The sequence below is a fragment of the Bombina bombina genome, chromosome 2 (assembly GCF_027579735.1).
Source record: "Bombina bombina isolate aBomBom1 chromosome 2, aBomBom1.pri, whole genome shotgun sequence".
Taxonomy (NCBI): domain Eukaryota; kingdom Metazoa; phylum Chordata; class Amphibia; order Anura; family Bombinatoridae; genus Bombina; species Bombina bombina.
In genome coordinates this window covers 1,062,439,174-1,062,456,496 of record NC_069500.1, presented here as the reverse complement: position 1 = coordinate 1,062,456,496, position 17,323 = coordinate 1,062,439,174, and the positions used below count along the sequence as shown (strand labels likewise).

The window sequence follows — 17,323 nt, the reverse complement described above, 5'->3', positions numbered from 1 at the left end:
TGATGGTTGATGTAAGCTACAGTCGTGATGTTGTCCGACTGAAACCTGATGAACCCCCGAGTTGTCAACTGGGGCCAAGCCAGAAGGGCATTGAGAACTGCTCTCAATTCCAGAATGTTTATTGGTAGGAGACTCTCCTCCTGATTCCATTGTCCCTGAGCCTTCAGAGAATTCCAGACAGCGCCCCAACCTAGTAGGCTGGCGTCTGTTGTTACAATTGTCCAGTCCGGCCTGCTGAATGGCATCCCCCTGGACAGATGTGGCCGAGAAAGCCACCATAGAAGAGAATTTCTGGTCTCTTGATCCAGATTCAGAGTAGGGGACAAGTCTGAGTAATCCCCATTCCACTGACTTAGCATGCACAATTGCAGCGGTCTGAGATGTAGGCGTGCAAAGGGTACTATGTCCATTGCTGCTACCATTAAGCCGATCACCTCCATGCATTGAGCTACTGACGGGTGTTGAATGGAATGAAGGACACGGCATGCATTTTGAAGCTTTGTTAACCTGTCTTCTGTCAGGTAAATCTTCATTTCTACAGAATCTATAAGAGTCCCCAAGAAGGGAACTCTTGTGAGTGGAAAGAGAGAACTTTTCTCTTCGTTCACTTTCCATCCATGCGACCTTAGAAATGCCAGTACTATCTCTGTATGAGACTTGGCAGTTTGAAAGCTTGAAGCTTGTATCAGAATGTCGTCTAGGTACGGAGCTACCGCAATTCCTCGCGGTCTTAGTACCGCCAGAAGAGCACCCAGAACCTTTGTGAAGATTCTCGGAGCCGTAGCCAATCCGAATGGAAGAGCTACAAACTGGTAATGCCTGTCTAGAAAGGCAAACCTTAGATACCGGTAATGATCTTTGTGAATCGGTATGCGAAGGTAAGCATCCTTTAAATCCACTGTGGTCATGTACTGACCCTTTTGGATCATGGGTAAAATTGTCCGAATAGTCTCCATTTTGAACGATGGAACTCTTAGGAATTTGTTTAGGATCTTTAAATCCAGGATTGGCCTGAAAGTTCCCTCTTTTTTTGGGAACCACAAACAGATTTGAGTAAAACCCTTGTCCCTGTTCCGACCGTGGAACTGGATGGATTACTCCCATTAATAAAAGCTCTTGTACGCAGCGTAGAAACGCCTCTTTCTTTATTTGGTTTGTTGACAACCTTGACAGATGAAATCTCTCTCTTGGGGGAGAGTATTTGAAGTCCAGAAGGTATACCTGAGATATTATCTCTAGAGCCCAGGGATCCTGGACATCTCTTGCCCAAGCCTGGGCGAAGAGAGAAAGTCTGCCCCCCACTAGATCCGTTCCCGGATCGGGGGCCCTCAATTCATGCTGTTTTAGGGACACCAGCAGGTTTCCTGGCCTGCTTGCCCTTGTTCCAGGACTGGTTAGGTCTCCAGCCTTGTCTGTAGCGAGCAACAGATCCTTCTTGTTTTGGAGCAGAGGAAGTTGATGCTGCTCCTGCTTTGAAATTCCGAAAGGAACGAAAATTAGATTGTCTAGCCTTAGGTTTGGCTCTGTCTTGAGGCAGGGCATGGCCTTTACCTCCTGTAATGTCAGCGATAATTTCTTTCAATCCGGGCCCGAATAAGGTCTGCCCTTTGAAAGGTATATTAAGTAATTTAGACTTAGAAGTAACGTCAGCTGACCAGGATTTTAGCCACAGTGCTCTGCGCGCCTGAATGGCGAATCCGGAATTCTTAGCCGTAAGCTTAGTTAAATGTACTACGGCATCTGAAATAAATGAGTTAGCTAACTTAAGAGCTTTAAGCCTGTGTGTAATCTCATCTAATGGAGCTGATTCAAGTGTCCCTTCCAGAGACTCAAACCAAAATGCTGCTGCAGCCGTGACAGGCGCAATGCATGCAAGGGGTTGCAATATAAAACCTTGTTGAACAAACATTTTCTTAAGGTAACCCTCTAACTTTTTATCCATTGGATCTGAAAAGGCACAGCTATCCTCCACCGGGATAGTGGTACGCTTAGCTAAAGTAGAAACTGCTCCCTCCACCTTAGGGATCGTTTGCCATAAGTCCTGTGTGGTGGTGTCTATTGGAAACATCTTTCTAAATATCGGAGGGGGTGAGAACGGCACACCGGGTCTATCCCACTCCTTAGTAACAATTTCAGTAAGTCTCTAAGGTATAGGAAAAACGTCAGTACTCGACGGTACCGCAAAATATTTATCCAACCTACACATTTTTTCTGGTATTGCAACTCTGTTACAATCATTCAGAGCCGCTAACACCTCCCCTAGTAATACACGGAGGTTTTCCAGCTTAAATTTAAAATTTGAAATATCTGAATCCAATCTGTTTGGATCAGAACCGTCAGCCACAGAATGAAGCTCTCCGTCCTCATGTTCTGCAAGTTGTGACGCAGTATCTGACATGGCCCTAACATTATCAGCGCACTCTGTTCTCACCCCAGAGTGATCACGCTTACCTCTTAGTTCTGGTAATTTAGCCAAAACTTCAGTCATAACAGTAGCCATATCCTGTAATGTGATTTGTAATGGCCGCCCAGATGTACTCGGCGCCACAATATCACGCACCCCCCGAGCGGGAGATGCAGGTACTGACACGTGAGGCGAGTTAGTCGGCATAACTCTCCCCTCGTTGTTTGGTGAAATGTGTTCAATTTGTACAGATTGACTTTTATTTAAAGTAGCATCAATACAGTTAGTACATAAATTTCTATTGGGCTCCACTTTGGCATTAGCACATATAGCACAGATGTCTTCCTCTGAATCAGACATGTTTAACACACTAGCAAATAAACTAGCAACTTGGAAATACTTTTCAAATAATTTACTATAATATGAAAACGTACTGTGCCTATAAGAAGCACAGAAAGAGTTATGACAGTTGAAAGTTAATAAACTGAAAGGTTATAGCATCAAATCTTTGTAAAAAACACAATTTTAGCAAAGGCTTGTTCCCATTAGCGAAGGATAACTAACCCTGATAGCAGAAAAAAAAGTTACAGAAATAAACGTTTTTTATCACAGTCAACTACAATCTCACAGCTCTGCTGTGAATGATTACCTCCCTCAAAACAAGTTTTGAAGACCCCTGAGTTCTGTAGAGATGAACCGGATCATGCAGGAAATACAATGAGCTTCTGACTGAATTTTTTGACCTCCCCCTCACACACAACAGTGAGAGAGATCAGTAAACTGTCATAAATTAAATAAAACAACTGCCAAGTGGAAAAAATAATGCCCAAAACATTTTATTCACCCAGTACCTCAGAAAATGAAACGATTTTACATGCCAGCAAAAAACGTTTAACATAAATTAAGTGTTATTAAAGAGCCTGTTGCCAGTCCCTGCAAATTAGGCTAAAGTCTTATGCACACAGTATAATTCCAGTGAAGTGCCATTCCCCAGAATACTGAAGTGTAAAATATACATACATGACAGCCTGATACCAGTTGCTGCTACTGCATTTAAGGCTGAGTTTACATTATATCGGTATGGCAGAATTTTCTCATCAATTCCATTGTCAGAAAATAATAAGCTGCTACATACCTCTTTGCAGATTAATCTGCCCGCTGTCCCCTGATCTGAAGTTTACCTCTCCTCAGATGGCCGAGAAACAGCAATATGATCTTAACTACGCCGGCTAAAATCATAGTAAAAACTCAGGTAGATTCTTCTTCAAATTCTACCAGAGAAGGAATAACACACTCCGGTGCTATTATAAAATAACAAACTTTTGATTGAAGGTATAAAACTAAATATAATCACCATAGTCCTCTCACACATCCTATCTAGTCGTTGGGTGCAAGAGAATGACTGGTAATGGCAGTTAGGGGAGGAGCTATATAGCAGCTCTGCTGGGTGAATCCTCTTGCACTTCCTGTTGGGGAGGAGTTAATATCCCATAAGTAATGGATGATCCGTGGACTGGATACACTTAACAAGAGAAAGAAAGGTTCCAATCAGCCAATAGAACGCGAGCTCAATCCTATTGGCTGACTGGATCATCCAATTGCATCAGCCAATAGGATTTTTTCACCTTTAATTCCGATTGCCTGATAGAATTCTATCAGCCAATCGGAATTCAAGGGACGCCATCTTGGATGACGTCGCTTAAAAGGAACCTTCATTCGAGAAGAGCCATGGAAAGAAGAGAATGCTTTTGATAGGGCTATTAGATTTGGTGTAATTAGTTTAAATATTTGATAAATTCATTTTTATTTTGTGTAATTTAGTGTTTGTTTTTTTTGTAATTTAGTTAATTGTATTTAATAAATGTAATTTATTTAATTGTAGTGTAAGGTTAGGTTTTATTTTACAGGTAAATTTGTATTTTTTTTTAGCTATGTAGTTAGTAAATAGTTAATAACTATTTACTAACTAGTCTACCTAGTTAAAATAAATACAAACTTAGCTGTTAAATAAAAATAAAACCTAAGATAGATACAATGTAACTATTAGTTATATTGTAGCTATCTTAGGATTTATTTTGCAGGTAAGTATTTAGTTTTAAATAGTAATTATTTAGTTATTAATAGTAGGTTTTATTTAGATTTATTTTAATTACATTAAAGTTAGTGGGTGTTAGGGGTTAATAACTTTAGTACAGTGGCGGCGACGTTGGGGACGGAAGATTAGGGGTTAATAAATGTAGGTAGGTGGTGGCGATGTTAGGGGTGGCAGATTAGGGGTTAATATTTAACTAGTGTTTGCGATGCGGGAGTGTGGCGGTTTAGGGGTTAATATGTTTATTATAGTGGTGGCGATGTCCGGAGCGGCAGATTAGGGGTTAATAATTTTATTTTAGTGTTTGTGATGCGGGAGGGCCTCGGTTTAGGGGTTAATAGGTAGTTTATGGGTGTTAGTGTACTTTTTAGCACTTTTGTTATGAGTTTTATGGTACGGCTTTGTAGCGTAAAACTCATAACTACTGACTTTCAGTTTACAGTATGGATCTTGACGGTACAGGCTGTACCGCTCACTTTTTGGCCTCCCAGGCAGACTCGTAATACCGGCGCTGTGGAAGTCCCATTGAAAAAGGACTTTTTAAAAGCTGCGGTAGTTAAGTTGCGTTACGGCCAAAAAAATGTGCGGTACAGAAATACCTGCAAGACAATGTAATTTCCACTAAGTATGTGGTGTAGAATATCTGACCATTTACATTTTAGTTCAAGATGTCAGCCATCAACATAACTTAAGAATAACCCTTCCAGAAATGTGTAAAGCTCTGACACCTTCTCTACAAATAGGACAGGTGGTATATTCTCTATAATTTATAAAGGTCACTTATCCTTTCACCACTCCACTGTGTAATAATGATTATGTGCTTGATATTTCTGCTCTACGAGCACTTGTAACTGTTACTATTCTGCAATTATTTTTCTACAGCCAGTCTCCCCCCACCATTTGCCTTATTCCAATCTGGGCTTTAGTCCACAGACTACCAAGTTTGCCACAGTCAAAGTTAGAATAAAATGCATTTATTTTAAGCTATCATCAGTTAAAGCCAATAAGGTACAGATATCTAGCAGAGTTTACCTTGCAAAATCAGAGTTCTGAGAATTAGAAATTGCATAATTTTCAGAGCTAGATTGCATGAAAGGGGGCAAAATAAATAATGAAAATATATTGCAAAGTAGTTTCATTATGCATAAACATACATTTTATATACAGGCCTGAACCAAGGCTTGGATGTCTGGCAACTTAGCAATCTTTCTGTGATTCAACACAGATAGGGCTTAATATAGACCCTTCAGTTTCTTTAAGATGGTTTAGACAAGGGTTTATCTGCTAGTTCACCGAAGAATTCTAGGAATTCCAAATCTCCAAGGAAAAAAAACCTTACTGTCACATCAGAAAAAATAAATCTTCCCATATCTTGTGATGGATGTTACTAGTTAGAGGCTTCCTAGCTTGGATTAAAGTGTTAATAACTAAATCAAAGAAGCCTCTCTGACAGAAAATCATGTGTTCAATCTTCAAGCTGTTAATTTCAGATCTTTAGCTCTTAATGGAAGAATGGACCTTAAAACAGGAGATCTCTCCTAAAAAGAAGACTCCAGGGAGGGGGCTGGACATTAAAACTAGATCAATGATCCAAGTCTTTAAGGGCTAAACTGGAGCAATAAGAATTACAGACACCTGATCATATTTGATCACTCTGGATAACAGTACAAATGGAGGAAAGAATTGATTATTAATTAGACGGAAGGACCAGGGAATCACTACAGCATCTATTAGTTCTGCTTCTGGATACCGAAATCTGGAATAATATCTGGAAAGCTTGTGATTCAGACAAAAGGTCATTAGATCTATTTCCAGAAGGTCCCAACGAGACACTATTTGATTGAACACCTCCTGGTTTAGAGACCATTCCCCTGGATGAGGAAATCACCTTCCCAATTGTCAAATCCTGGAATATGAATTGCTGATTGTGCAGTGATGCTTTTCTGCCCACTTCAAATAAAATAAGACTGGAGGTATACAGGGAAGTGGGAGGGATTAAAAGCTCTTGAATGTTAGATATTTTTGCCTCTTCCAAGTGGATGCATGTAATGGCTCGTGTACTCTCACCACCTTCAGAAAGAAAAGTATTTATTTACCCAATTAATAAATGGTAACAAAATTCATCTGCAAAAAGATGTATTTCAATAAAAAATGGAAATTGATATGGAAATTGTTCTTTCAGGTCTGGCGAATTCTGTGAACATTTTCTCCCTGCAGCTTTTTTCCCGCAAACTAACAGGAGGCAAGATTGTGTCAAAATATGTAAAACTCTTATTACGCAAATAGAAAAAATAACAGAGGTGATTGTAAGATACTTTACACTAAAAGCAGAGTAATCCCAATTTGGATTGACTGCAGGACTTAATTTTTTACTGTGTCCCCGGCTCTCTGCCAACTTCACTCCCCATCAAAGTTTTCCTTTCTAGCTCCATTACTCTGTATGAGAAACATATTGCAACCGGCAGGGACAGACCCTTTTTAATAGCATTCCCTAATGGCAGCCCCTGCAAGTGTCAGCGTGGAAAACAACACGTGTCCCAGCCAAGTTTTTAAAATCAGGCTCTATAGCAAGATTGGACGTGGGACATGGACACATGAATGGCCAAGTCCCTTTTATATCATTACAAACTAAGTTACTGATTAGCCAAACATATTAGCCCCCCATTTTAGTACCTTTTTTTGGTGGCAAACCGTAGAAACAAATAAGGGACTACATGTTTTTATCAGTTTGTTATTCATCCTTTTGTACTATAATGTTTTTATCTGCTCGTATAGTGGAAGAATAACTGAAATGTCATGAAGTCTGAACACACATCTAGTAATAATGATGATCAGGAATCACTTGTTACCCTCATTTTCTTGTGTTTGATATCAGGGCCTATAGGTTTAGACACTTGCTTCTGAGATATAATAAATTGATAGGGCAAACACAAGAAAATAGCATTCTGGTAGAAGCTATTGGGGACCTGGAGTGCAAGAAAGTTGTTCAACTCTTATTAGGCATCCAAGCCTAAGAGATTTACATGTAGGGATATTCTGTGGTCTATACACACTGATTGTTAGAAGCACCACATTACTATTAAGCCAATTCTCAAGAATCATATTGTGCTTCATTTTTTCACGGTGATCATTGTACAATTTGTGGGACTTTGGGCTTCTGCCTCTCTCATTAAAAGTTGAATGGTTGTTTGTTGGTGGTTGCTTTACGGATATGGTAAGAAACAGGGACAGATCGCTCACCTGGTTTAAGTGCATTCTCTAAACCCGTGTAATAGGCCCAGTTCTCAGGACTCCTGTCTTGTAGTCCCCTGTAAACATCTGCTGCTTCTTCTAGTCGGCCCAAATGTAACAGCAAATCTCCTACAGCACAGAAGACAATGAGACACAAACTAAAACAAGCACAATTTCTATAGTGGAAAAAGGTAAAATTGTGAAATTATTAAAAGCTTGGCAAATGTGATTATTTTGCAAAACGTAATTAGATAGATAAGATATAAAAAAAACAGTAGTCCGGTAAATGTTAAATTTAGGAATAAGCCTTTTTGTTTTTCATTTCTATAGCAATTCCTTAATTATCTGAATCTATATGGCTAGTGAAGAATTTGAGACCTCTCTACACACTAGAAGAAAACACATATTGAAATAGGATAGGTTTACTAAATGCAATGCAGATTTGCAATTTTTCCCTAGTTCAGTAATATTCAACATTTTTGTTTAGTGGATGATATTTCTGTAGACCTACATTCTTGTTGACTATATTTTTAAATACAGTAAAGGACCACTAAACACAGTAGAATAGCAATCAATAAATGCATAATAACAAGACAGTGCAAAAGCACTACAAATTTCACGAGTAGTAGATTTTTTTTTCTGACAAATTTCAAAGTTTGTTTTCATTTTCCTTCCCACTGCATAATGTGAGTGAATGAATACTGTGCTGGTTACCTTTTGTTTCTTCAACAGCTAATTTATCACAGATTTGTTTCTCATAGGTGCTGAGCTGATCTAGCGCCTCCTTGAAGAGCCCTGCCTCTCGGAGAACTTGATTTTGATAAAGCAGCAGTTCACTGTATTCATAATCGACTTTGTCTGGAGATGTCTAACAAAACAAAAATCATTGTTATATGCTGCTAACTTTCTCAAAGCAAAAGGCAACAAATAATACAAAATAAAATAAATAAAAAAATATTCGATTATAGGAAAATCAAGAGGATTCACTATCATAAGATTAAATGGACAGTGTAGTCAAAACCAAAAAGGTTTAAAGGGACATTAAACCCCAAAAAATTATTTCATGATTCAGACAGAGAATACAATTTTAAACAACATTCCAATTTACTTCTATTATCTAATTTGCTTCATTCTTTAGATATCCTTTGTTAAAGCAATGCACATGGGTGAGCCAATCACACGAGGCATCTATGTGCAGCCACCAATCAGAAGCTACTGAGCCTATCTAGATATGCTTTTCAGGAAAGAATATCAAGAGAATGAAGCAAATTAGATAATAGAAGTAAATTAGAAAGTGGTTTAAAATGGTATTCTCTATCTGAATCATGAAAGAAAAAATGTGAGTTTAATGTTCCTTTAAATTAAAGCATTACATGTAGGTACATTTTGCAAAATACATTGGCAATAAAGAAAACTATAAAGCTGCGGTTACTGTCCTCCATGAAATAGTAATATCACCAAAACCTAAAAAAAGAAAAAAGTAAGACAAAGCAAAATACACAATTTTTAAAAACAGAAGAATTAAAATACATATTATAGCATTATACAATAAAATACAGAGAAATAAAACATTGTATATGCATGTATAATATACCTACATCCCCTATAGGTTTTATTATAAGTTTTTTTGTTTGTTTTTATGAACAATGAAGATTGCAGACATAATTATATAGGCGTTCCAAGGGAGTTTCATAGGAGTAACTTGTATTTTAATGGGAAAAGATTGACATTTCTAATATTAAAAGCTGTGTCCTCCATCTTGGATACACTACAGCAAAAGGGGAATTGGAAGGGGGGAAGGACACCCTAACAAATCTTGAGGCGGTAGGGGACACCACTACATTACAGAATTTTTTTAAAAACAAAATATTAATAATACTATATATAAAGTGGGTACTGGCAGACAGCTGCCAGTACCTACGATGGCTGCCACTAGTAGGTGGGGGGGTTGGAGAGTTTAAAGTGCTGTTTAGTGAAGGATAAAAAATAAAAAAAACAGAATTTATGTTTACCTGATAAATTACTTTCTCCAACGGTGTGTCCGGTCCACGGCGTCATCCTTACTTGTGGGATATTCTCTTCCCCAACAGGAAATGGCAAAGAGCCCAGCAAAGCTGGTCACATGATCCCTCCTAGGCTCCGCCTTCCCCAGTCATTCGACCGACGTAAAGGAGGAAAATTTGCATAGGAGAAATCATATGATACCGTGGTGACTGTAGTTAAAGAAAATAAATTATCAGACCTGATTAAAAAACCAGGGCGGGCCGTGGACCCGACACACCGTTGGAGAAAGTAATTTATCAGGTAAACATAAATTCTGTTTTCTCCAACATAGGTGTGTCCGGTCCACGGCGTCATCCTTACTTGTGGGAACCAATACCAAAGCTTTAGGACACGGATGAAGGGAGGGAGCAAATCAGGTCACCTAGATGGAAGGCACCACGGCTTGCAAAACCTTTCTCCCAAAAATAGCCTCAGAAGAAGCAAAAGTATCAAATTTGTAAAATTTAGTAAAAGTGTGCAGTGAAGACCAAGTCGCTGCCTTACATATCTGATCAACAGAAGCCTCGTTCTTGAAGGCCCATGTGGAACCCACAGCCCTAGTGGAATGAGCTGTGATTCTTTCAGGAGGCTGTCGTCCGGCAGTCTCGTAAGCCAATCTGATGATGCTTTTAAGCCAAAAAGAGAGAGAGGTAGAAGTTGCTTTTTGACCTCTCCTTTTACCAGAATAAACAACAAACAAGGAAGATGTTTGTCTAAAATCCTTTGTAGCATCTAAATAGAATTTTAGAGCACGAACTACGTCCAAATTGTGCAACAAACGTTCCTTCTTTGAAACTGGATTCGGACACAAAGAAGGCACGACTATCTCCTGGTTAATGTTTTTGTTAGAAACAACTTTCGGAAGAAAACCAGGTTTAGTACGCAAAACCACCTTATCTGCATGGAACACCAGATAAGGAGGAGAACACTGCAGAGCAGATAATTCAGAAACTCTTCTAGCAGAAGAAATTGCAACCAAAAACAAAACTTTCCAAGATAATAACTTAATATCAACGGAATGTAAGGGTTCAAACGGAATCCCCTGAAGAACTGAAAGAACTAAATTGAGACTCCAAGGAGGAGTCAAAGGTTTGTAAACAGGCTTGATTCTAACCAGAGCCTGAACAAAGGCTTGAACATCTGGCACAGCTGCCAGCTTTTTGTGAAGTAACACAGACAAGGCAGAAATCTGTCCCTTCAAGGAACTTGCAGATAATCCTTTCTCCAAACCTTCTTGAAGAAAGGATAGAATCTTAGGAATTTTTATCTTGTCCCAAGGGAATCCTTTAGATTCACACCAACAGATATATTTTTTCCATATTTTGTGGTAGATTTTTCTAGTTACAGGCTTTCTGGCCTGAACAAGAGTATCAATGACAGAATCTGAGAACCCTCGCTTTGATAAGATCAAGCGTTCAATCTCCAAGCAGTCAGTTGGAGTGAGACCAGATTCGGATGTTCGAACGGACCTTGAACAAGAAGGTCCCGTCTCAAAGGTAGCTTCCATGGTGGAGCCGATGACATATTCACCAGGTCTGCATACCAAGTCCTGCGTGGCCACGCAGGAGCTATCAAGATCACCGATGCCCTCTCCTGATTGATCCTGGCTACCAGCCTGGGGATGAGAGGAAACGGCGGGAATACATAAGCTAGTTTGAAGGTCCAAGGTGCTACTAGTGCATCTACTAGAGTCGCCTTGGGATCCCTGGATCTGGACCCGTAGCAAGGAACCTTGAAGTTCTGACGAGAGGCCATCAGATCCATGTCTGGAATGCCCCACAACTGAGTAATTTGGGCAAAGATTCCGGATGGAGTTCCCACTCCCCCGGATGAAATGTCTGACGACTCAGAAAATCCGCTTCCCAATTTTCCACTCCTGGGATGTGGATTGCAGACAAGTGGCAGGAGTGAGTCTCCGCCCATTGAATGATTTTGGTCACTTCTTCCCTCGCCAGGGAACTCCTTGCTCCCCCCTGATGGTTGATGTACGCAACATTCGTCATGTTGTCTGATTGAAACCGTATGAATTTGGCCTTTGCTAGCTGAGGCCAAGCCTTGAGAGCATTGAATATCGCTCTCAGTTCCAGAATATTTATCGGGAGAAGAGATTCTTCCCGAGACCAAAGACCCTGAGCTTTCAGGGGTCCCCAGACCGCGCCCCAGCCCACCAGACTGGCGTCGGTCGTGACAATGACCCACTCTGGTCTGCGGAAGCTCATCCCCTGTGACAGGTTGTCCAGGGACAGCCACCAACGGAGTGAATCTCTGGTCCTCTGATCTACTTGTATCGTCGGAGACAAGTCTGTATAATCCCCATTCCACTGACTGAGCATGCACAGTTGTAATGGTCTTAGATGAATTCGCGCAAAAGGAACTATGTCCATTGCCGCTACCATCAAACCTATTACTTCCATGCACTGCGCTATGGAAGGAAGAGGAACAGAATGAAGTATTTGACAAGAGTTTAGAAGTTTTGATTTTCTGGCCTCTGTCAGAAAAATCCTCATTTCTAAGGAGTCTATTATTGTTCCCAAGAAGGGAACCCTTGTTGACGGAGATAGAGAACTTTTTTCTACGTTCACTTTCCACCCGTGAGATCTGAGAAAGGCCAGGACAATGTCCGTGTGAGCCTTTGCTTGTGGAAGGGACGACGCTTGAATCAGAATGTCGTCCAAGTAAGGTACTACTGCAATGCCCCTTGGTCTTAGCACCGCTAGAAGGGACCCTAGCACCTTTGTGAAAATTCTTGGAGTAGTGGCTAATCCGAACGGAAGTGCCACAAACTGGTAATGCTTGTCCAGAAATGCGAACCTTAGGAACCGATGATGTTCCTTGTGGATAGGAATATGTAGATACGCATCCTTTAAATCCACCGTGGTCATGAATTGACCTTCCTGGATGGAAGGAAGAATTGTTCGAATGGTTTCCATTTTGAACGATGGAACCTTGAGAAACTTGTTTAGGATCTTGAGATCTAAGATTGGTCTGAATGTTCCCTCTTTTTTGGGAACTACGAACAGATTGGAGTAGAACCCCATCCCTTGTTCTCCTAATGGAACAGGATGAATCACTCCCATTTTTAACAGGTCTTCTACACAATGTAAGAATGCCTGTTTTTTTATGTGGTCTGAAGACAATTGAGACCTGTGGAACCTCCCCCTCGGGGGAAGCCCCTTGAATTCCAGAAGATAACCTTGGGAGACTATTTCTAGCGCCCAAGGATCCAGAACATCTCTTGCCCAAGCCTGAGCGAAGAGAGAGAGTCTGCCCCCCACCAGATCCGGTCCCGGATCGGGGGCCAACATCTCATGCTGTCTTGGTAGCAGTGGCAGGTTTCTTGGCCTGCTTACCTTTGTTCCAGCCTTGCATTGGCCTCCAGGCTGGCTTGGCTTGAGAAGTATTACCCTCTTGCTTAGAGGACGTAGCACTTGGGGCTGGTCCGTTTCTGCGAAAGGGACGAAAATTAGGTTTATTTTTGGCCTTGAAAGACCTATCCTGAGGAAGGGCGTGGCCCTTGCCCCCAGTGATATCAGAAATAATCTCTTTCAAGTCAGGGCCAAACAGCGTTTTCCCCTTGAAAGGAATGTTAAGCAATTTGTTCTTGGAAGACGCATCCGCTGACCAAGATTTTAGCCAAAGCGCTCTGCGCGCCACAATAGCAAACCCAGAATTTTTCGCCGCTAATCTAGCCAATTGCAAAGTGGCGTCTAGGGTGAAAGAGTTAGCCAATTTGAGAGCATGAATTCTGTCCAAAATCTCCTCATAAGAAGAATCTTTATTGAGCGCCTTTTCTAGTTCATCGAACCAGAAACACGCTGCTGTAGTGACAGGAACAATGCATGAAATTGGTTGTAGAAGGTAACCTTGCTGAACAAACATCTTTTTAAGCAAACCCTCTAATTTTTTATCCATAGGATCTTTGAAAGCACAACTATCTTCTATGGGTATAGTGGTGCGTTTGTTTAGAGTAGAAACCGCCCCCTCGACCTTGGGGACTGTCTGCCATAAGTCCTTTCTGGGGTCGACCATAGGAAACAATTTCTTAAATATAGGGGGAGGGACGAAAGGTATGCCGGGCCTTTCCCATTCTTTGTTTACAATGTCCGCCACCCGCTTGGGTATAGGAAAAGCTTCGGGGGGCCCCGGGACCTCTAGGAACTTGTCCATTTTACATAATTTCTCTGGAATGACCAAATTCTCACAATCATCCAGAGTAGATAACACCTCCTTAAGCAGGGCGCGGAGATGTTCCAATTTAAATTTGAATGTAATTACATCAGGTTCAGCTTGTTGAGAAATTTTCCCTGAATCTGAAATTTCTCCCTCAGACAAAACCTCCCTGGCCCCCTCAGATTGGTGTAGGGGCACTTCAGAACCAATATCATCAGCGTCCTCATGCTCTTCAGTATTTTCTAAAACAGAGCAGTCGCGCTTTCGCTGATAAGTGGGCATTTTGGCTAAAATGTTTTTGATAGAATTATCCATTACAGCCGTTAATTGTTGCATAGTAAGGAGTATTGGCGCACTAGATGTACTAGGGGCCTCCTGTGTGGGCAAGACTGGTGTAGACGAAGGAGGGGATGATGCAGTACCATGCTTACTCCCCTCACTTGAGGAATCATCTTGGGCATCATTTTCTCTAAATTTTGTGTCACATAAATCACATCTATTTAAATGAGAAGGAACCTTGGCTTCCCCACATACAGAACACAGTCTATCTGGTAGTTCAGACATGTTAAACAGGCATAAACTTGATAACAAAGTACAAAAAACGTTTTAAAATAAAACCGTTACTGTCACTTTAAATTTATTACTGCAAATGTGAAAAAGTATGAAGGAATTGTTCAAAATTCACCAAAATTTCACCACAGTGTCTTAAAGCCTTAAAAGTATTGCACACCAAATTTGAAAGCTTTAAATCTTAAAATAACGGAACCGGAGCCGTTTTTATATTTAACCCCTTTACAGTCCCTGGTATCTGCTTTGCTGAGACCCAACCAAGCCCAAAGGGGAATACGATACCAAATGACGCCTTCAGAAAGTCTTTTCTATGTATCAGAGCTCCTCACACATGCATCTGCATGTCATGCTTCCCAAAAACAAGTGCGCAATAGAGGCGCGAAAATGAGGCTCTGCCTATGATTAGGGAAAGCCCCTAGAGAATAAGGTGTCCAATACAGTGCCTGCCGGTTATTTTACATAATTCCCAAGAATAAAATAATTCCTCAAAGCTATGAAGTATTAAAATATGCTTATATATCAATCGTTTTAGCCCAGAAAATGTCTACAGTCTTAAAAGCCCTTGTGAAGCCCTTTTTTTCTTATGTAATAAAAATGGCTTACCGGATCCCATAGGGAAAATGACAGCTTCCAGCATTACATCGTCTTGTTAGAAATGTGTCATACCTCAAGCAGCAAAAGTCTGCTCACTGTTTCCCCCAACTGAAGTTAATTCCTCTCAACAGTCCTGTGTGGAAACAGCCATCGATTTTAGTAACGGTTGCTAAAATCATTTTCCTCTTACAAACAGAAATCTTCATCACCTTTCTGTTTCAGAGTAAATAGTACATACCAGCACTATTTTAAAATAACAAACTCTTGATTGAATAATAAAAACTACAGTTAAACACCAAAAAACTCTAAGCCATCTCCGTGGAGATGTTGCCTGTACAACGGCAAAGAGAATGACTGGGGAAGGCGGAGCCTAGGAGGGATCATGTGACCAGCTTTGCTGGGCTCTTTGCCATTTCCTGTTGGGGAAGAGAATATCCCACAAGTAAGGATGACGCCGTGGACCGGACACACCTATGTTGGAGAAAAAAAGCATACTGGCAGACTGGTGGGTGACCAGTGGGAGAGGTAAGAAAGCTGTTTGGGAATCAAGTAGGAATCAGGGAAAGGGAGGTGTCAGGTGGGAGGGTAATCTCTACTCCAGGTCTCAACAAACCCAGGAGCCAGGTAGCCACTGGCTCCTAGAATTTTACCACTGGCTCCTAACTTTTTGGGCTATTCTCCATAGATATATTTACAAATACCACTATTCTACATGTTTCTGTAATCTTAATGGTTTTGTCAATGTACTGAAATTACATGTTTGTAAAATGGATATTTCTAATAATATATATATATATATATATATATATATATATATATATATATATATATATATATATATATATATATATATATATATATATATTTTTTTTTATTTTTTTTTTTTTTTAAAAAAAGCATGGGATAGGTATGAGGGAAACTTTGTTCCAGGAATGTTATTGCAGTACACCTAAATAAAAAAATAGACGGATCAGTGAGATCAAGCAGAGGAAACAAGGTATGACACATGAATGGAAAACAGAGGGTTCAGAGCAATTTATCTAAACAGACTAGATCCATCAAGTATCTAGAGGAAAAGAAAAGGATGGAAGGATTTGGTATACCATTCTTGGAGGTCCAAAAAACAAAACTGCCTGTCTCAAGATTCTGTGTCTCTCTAGTAACTTAATAAAAGGGGTTTGCAGAATTATTCAAACTTTATAAAACAATAAGGAATACTGAGAAGCCTGATAAACAGTTATATTAACCAGACCAAAGTGTTTTATATGGAAAATTGAAACGTACATGACTGGATTTCAATTCTGATACATTTTTTAAACATACTTTAGAAACAAAATGTATTTATTTGTTTGAAAGTTCACAACATTTTAGCGATATCCTTTACTGTGCTGTACCCAACCAGTAATGAGACATATCGCTGCCTAGTTCTATATTAGATATGTATGCTATGTCTTTGCCCTGCATTACCTGCTGGGTCTTGCGAAATTCTTCCAATATCTTTGCAGCCATCTCATAATCTTCTAATAAATGATAAGCAATAGCATATCCAATCCATGATGCCCTTTGAGCAGGTCTCAATTGCAATAACTGGTACCTAGTTTCCTAAAAGACAAAAAACAAAGCACAAACAGCCTTTCATAGTAGAAACTATATTCTTGGGGGGGGGCGCATATATATATATATATATATATATATATATATATATATACACACACACACATATACATATATATATATATATATATATATATATATATATATATATACACACACACATATACATATATATATATATATATATTTAATTTATTTATTTTGTTTTCTTCCATTATTATTTCTTACTGATCATGTATGGTTTCTCGCCTATGATTCATAGTATTTTCAAATCACCTATTCTTTAATCCTAGGTAAGAATTATTCTAATTTAAAAATAAAGGAAAGCTGTACAGACAACTGCCTTTGCAGCTATACATACCCTATATCCTTCCAAATCTCTCATCTGGATCTGAAGAAGAGAGAGGTCCCTCAAGATCTGGAGATTGTCTTTGTCCCATTTCAGGGCATTCCTGTAACACTTGATGGCCTCATCATATTTTTTATCTGATCTTTGCAAAAGACCATACACATGCCAACCTGTTATACCATGTTAAGGCAATTACAACAAATCAAAACAAGAAGCTTAGTAAATTCTTTAACTACTGTGTCCCCTTAAAGGAAGT

The 17,323-nt window shown here is 39.8% G+C and overlaps 1 protein-coding gene across 1 annotated transcript in view; it reads right to left on the bottom strand.

Annotated features, from left to right (window-relative positions):
* The window catches only part of NAA15 (N-alpha-acetyltransferase 15, NatA auxiliary subunit), a 430,544-nt gene that overhangs the window by 374,276 nt on the left and 38,945 nt on the right, over positions 1–17,323 (bottom strand). The window contains exons 4-7 of the mRNA XM_053703678.1: positions 17,080–17,237; positions 16,572–16,706; positions 8,442–8,595; positions 7,737–7,856 (exon numbers count right to left, since the gene is read on the bottom strand). Coding sequence (XP_053559653.1) covers positions 7,737–7,856; positions 8,442–8,595; positions 16,572–16,706; positions 17,080–17,237 — 567 coding nt within the window. The remainder of the gene's footprint in view (positions 1–7,736; positions 7,857–8,441; positions 8,596–16,571; positions 16,707–17,079; positions 17,238–17,323) is intronic.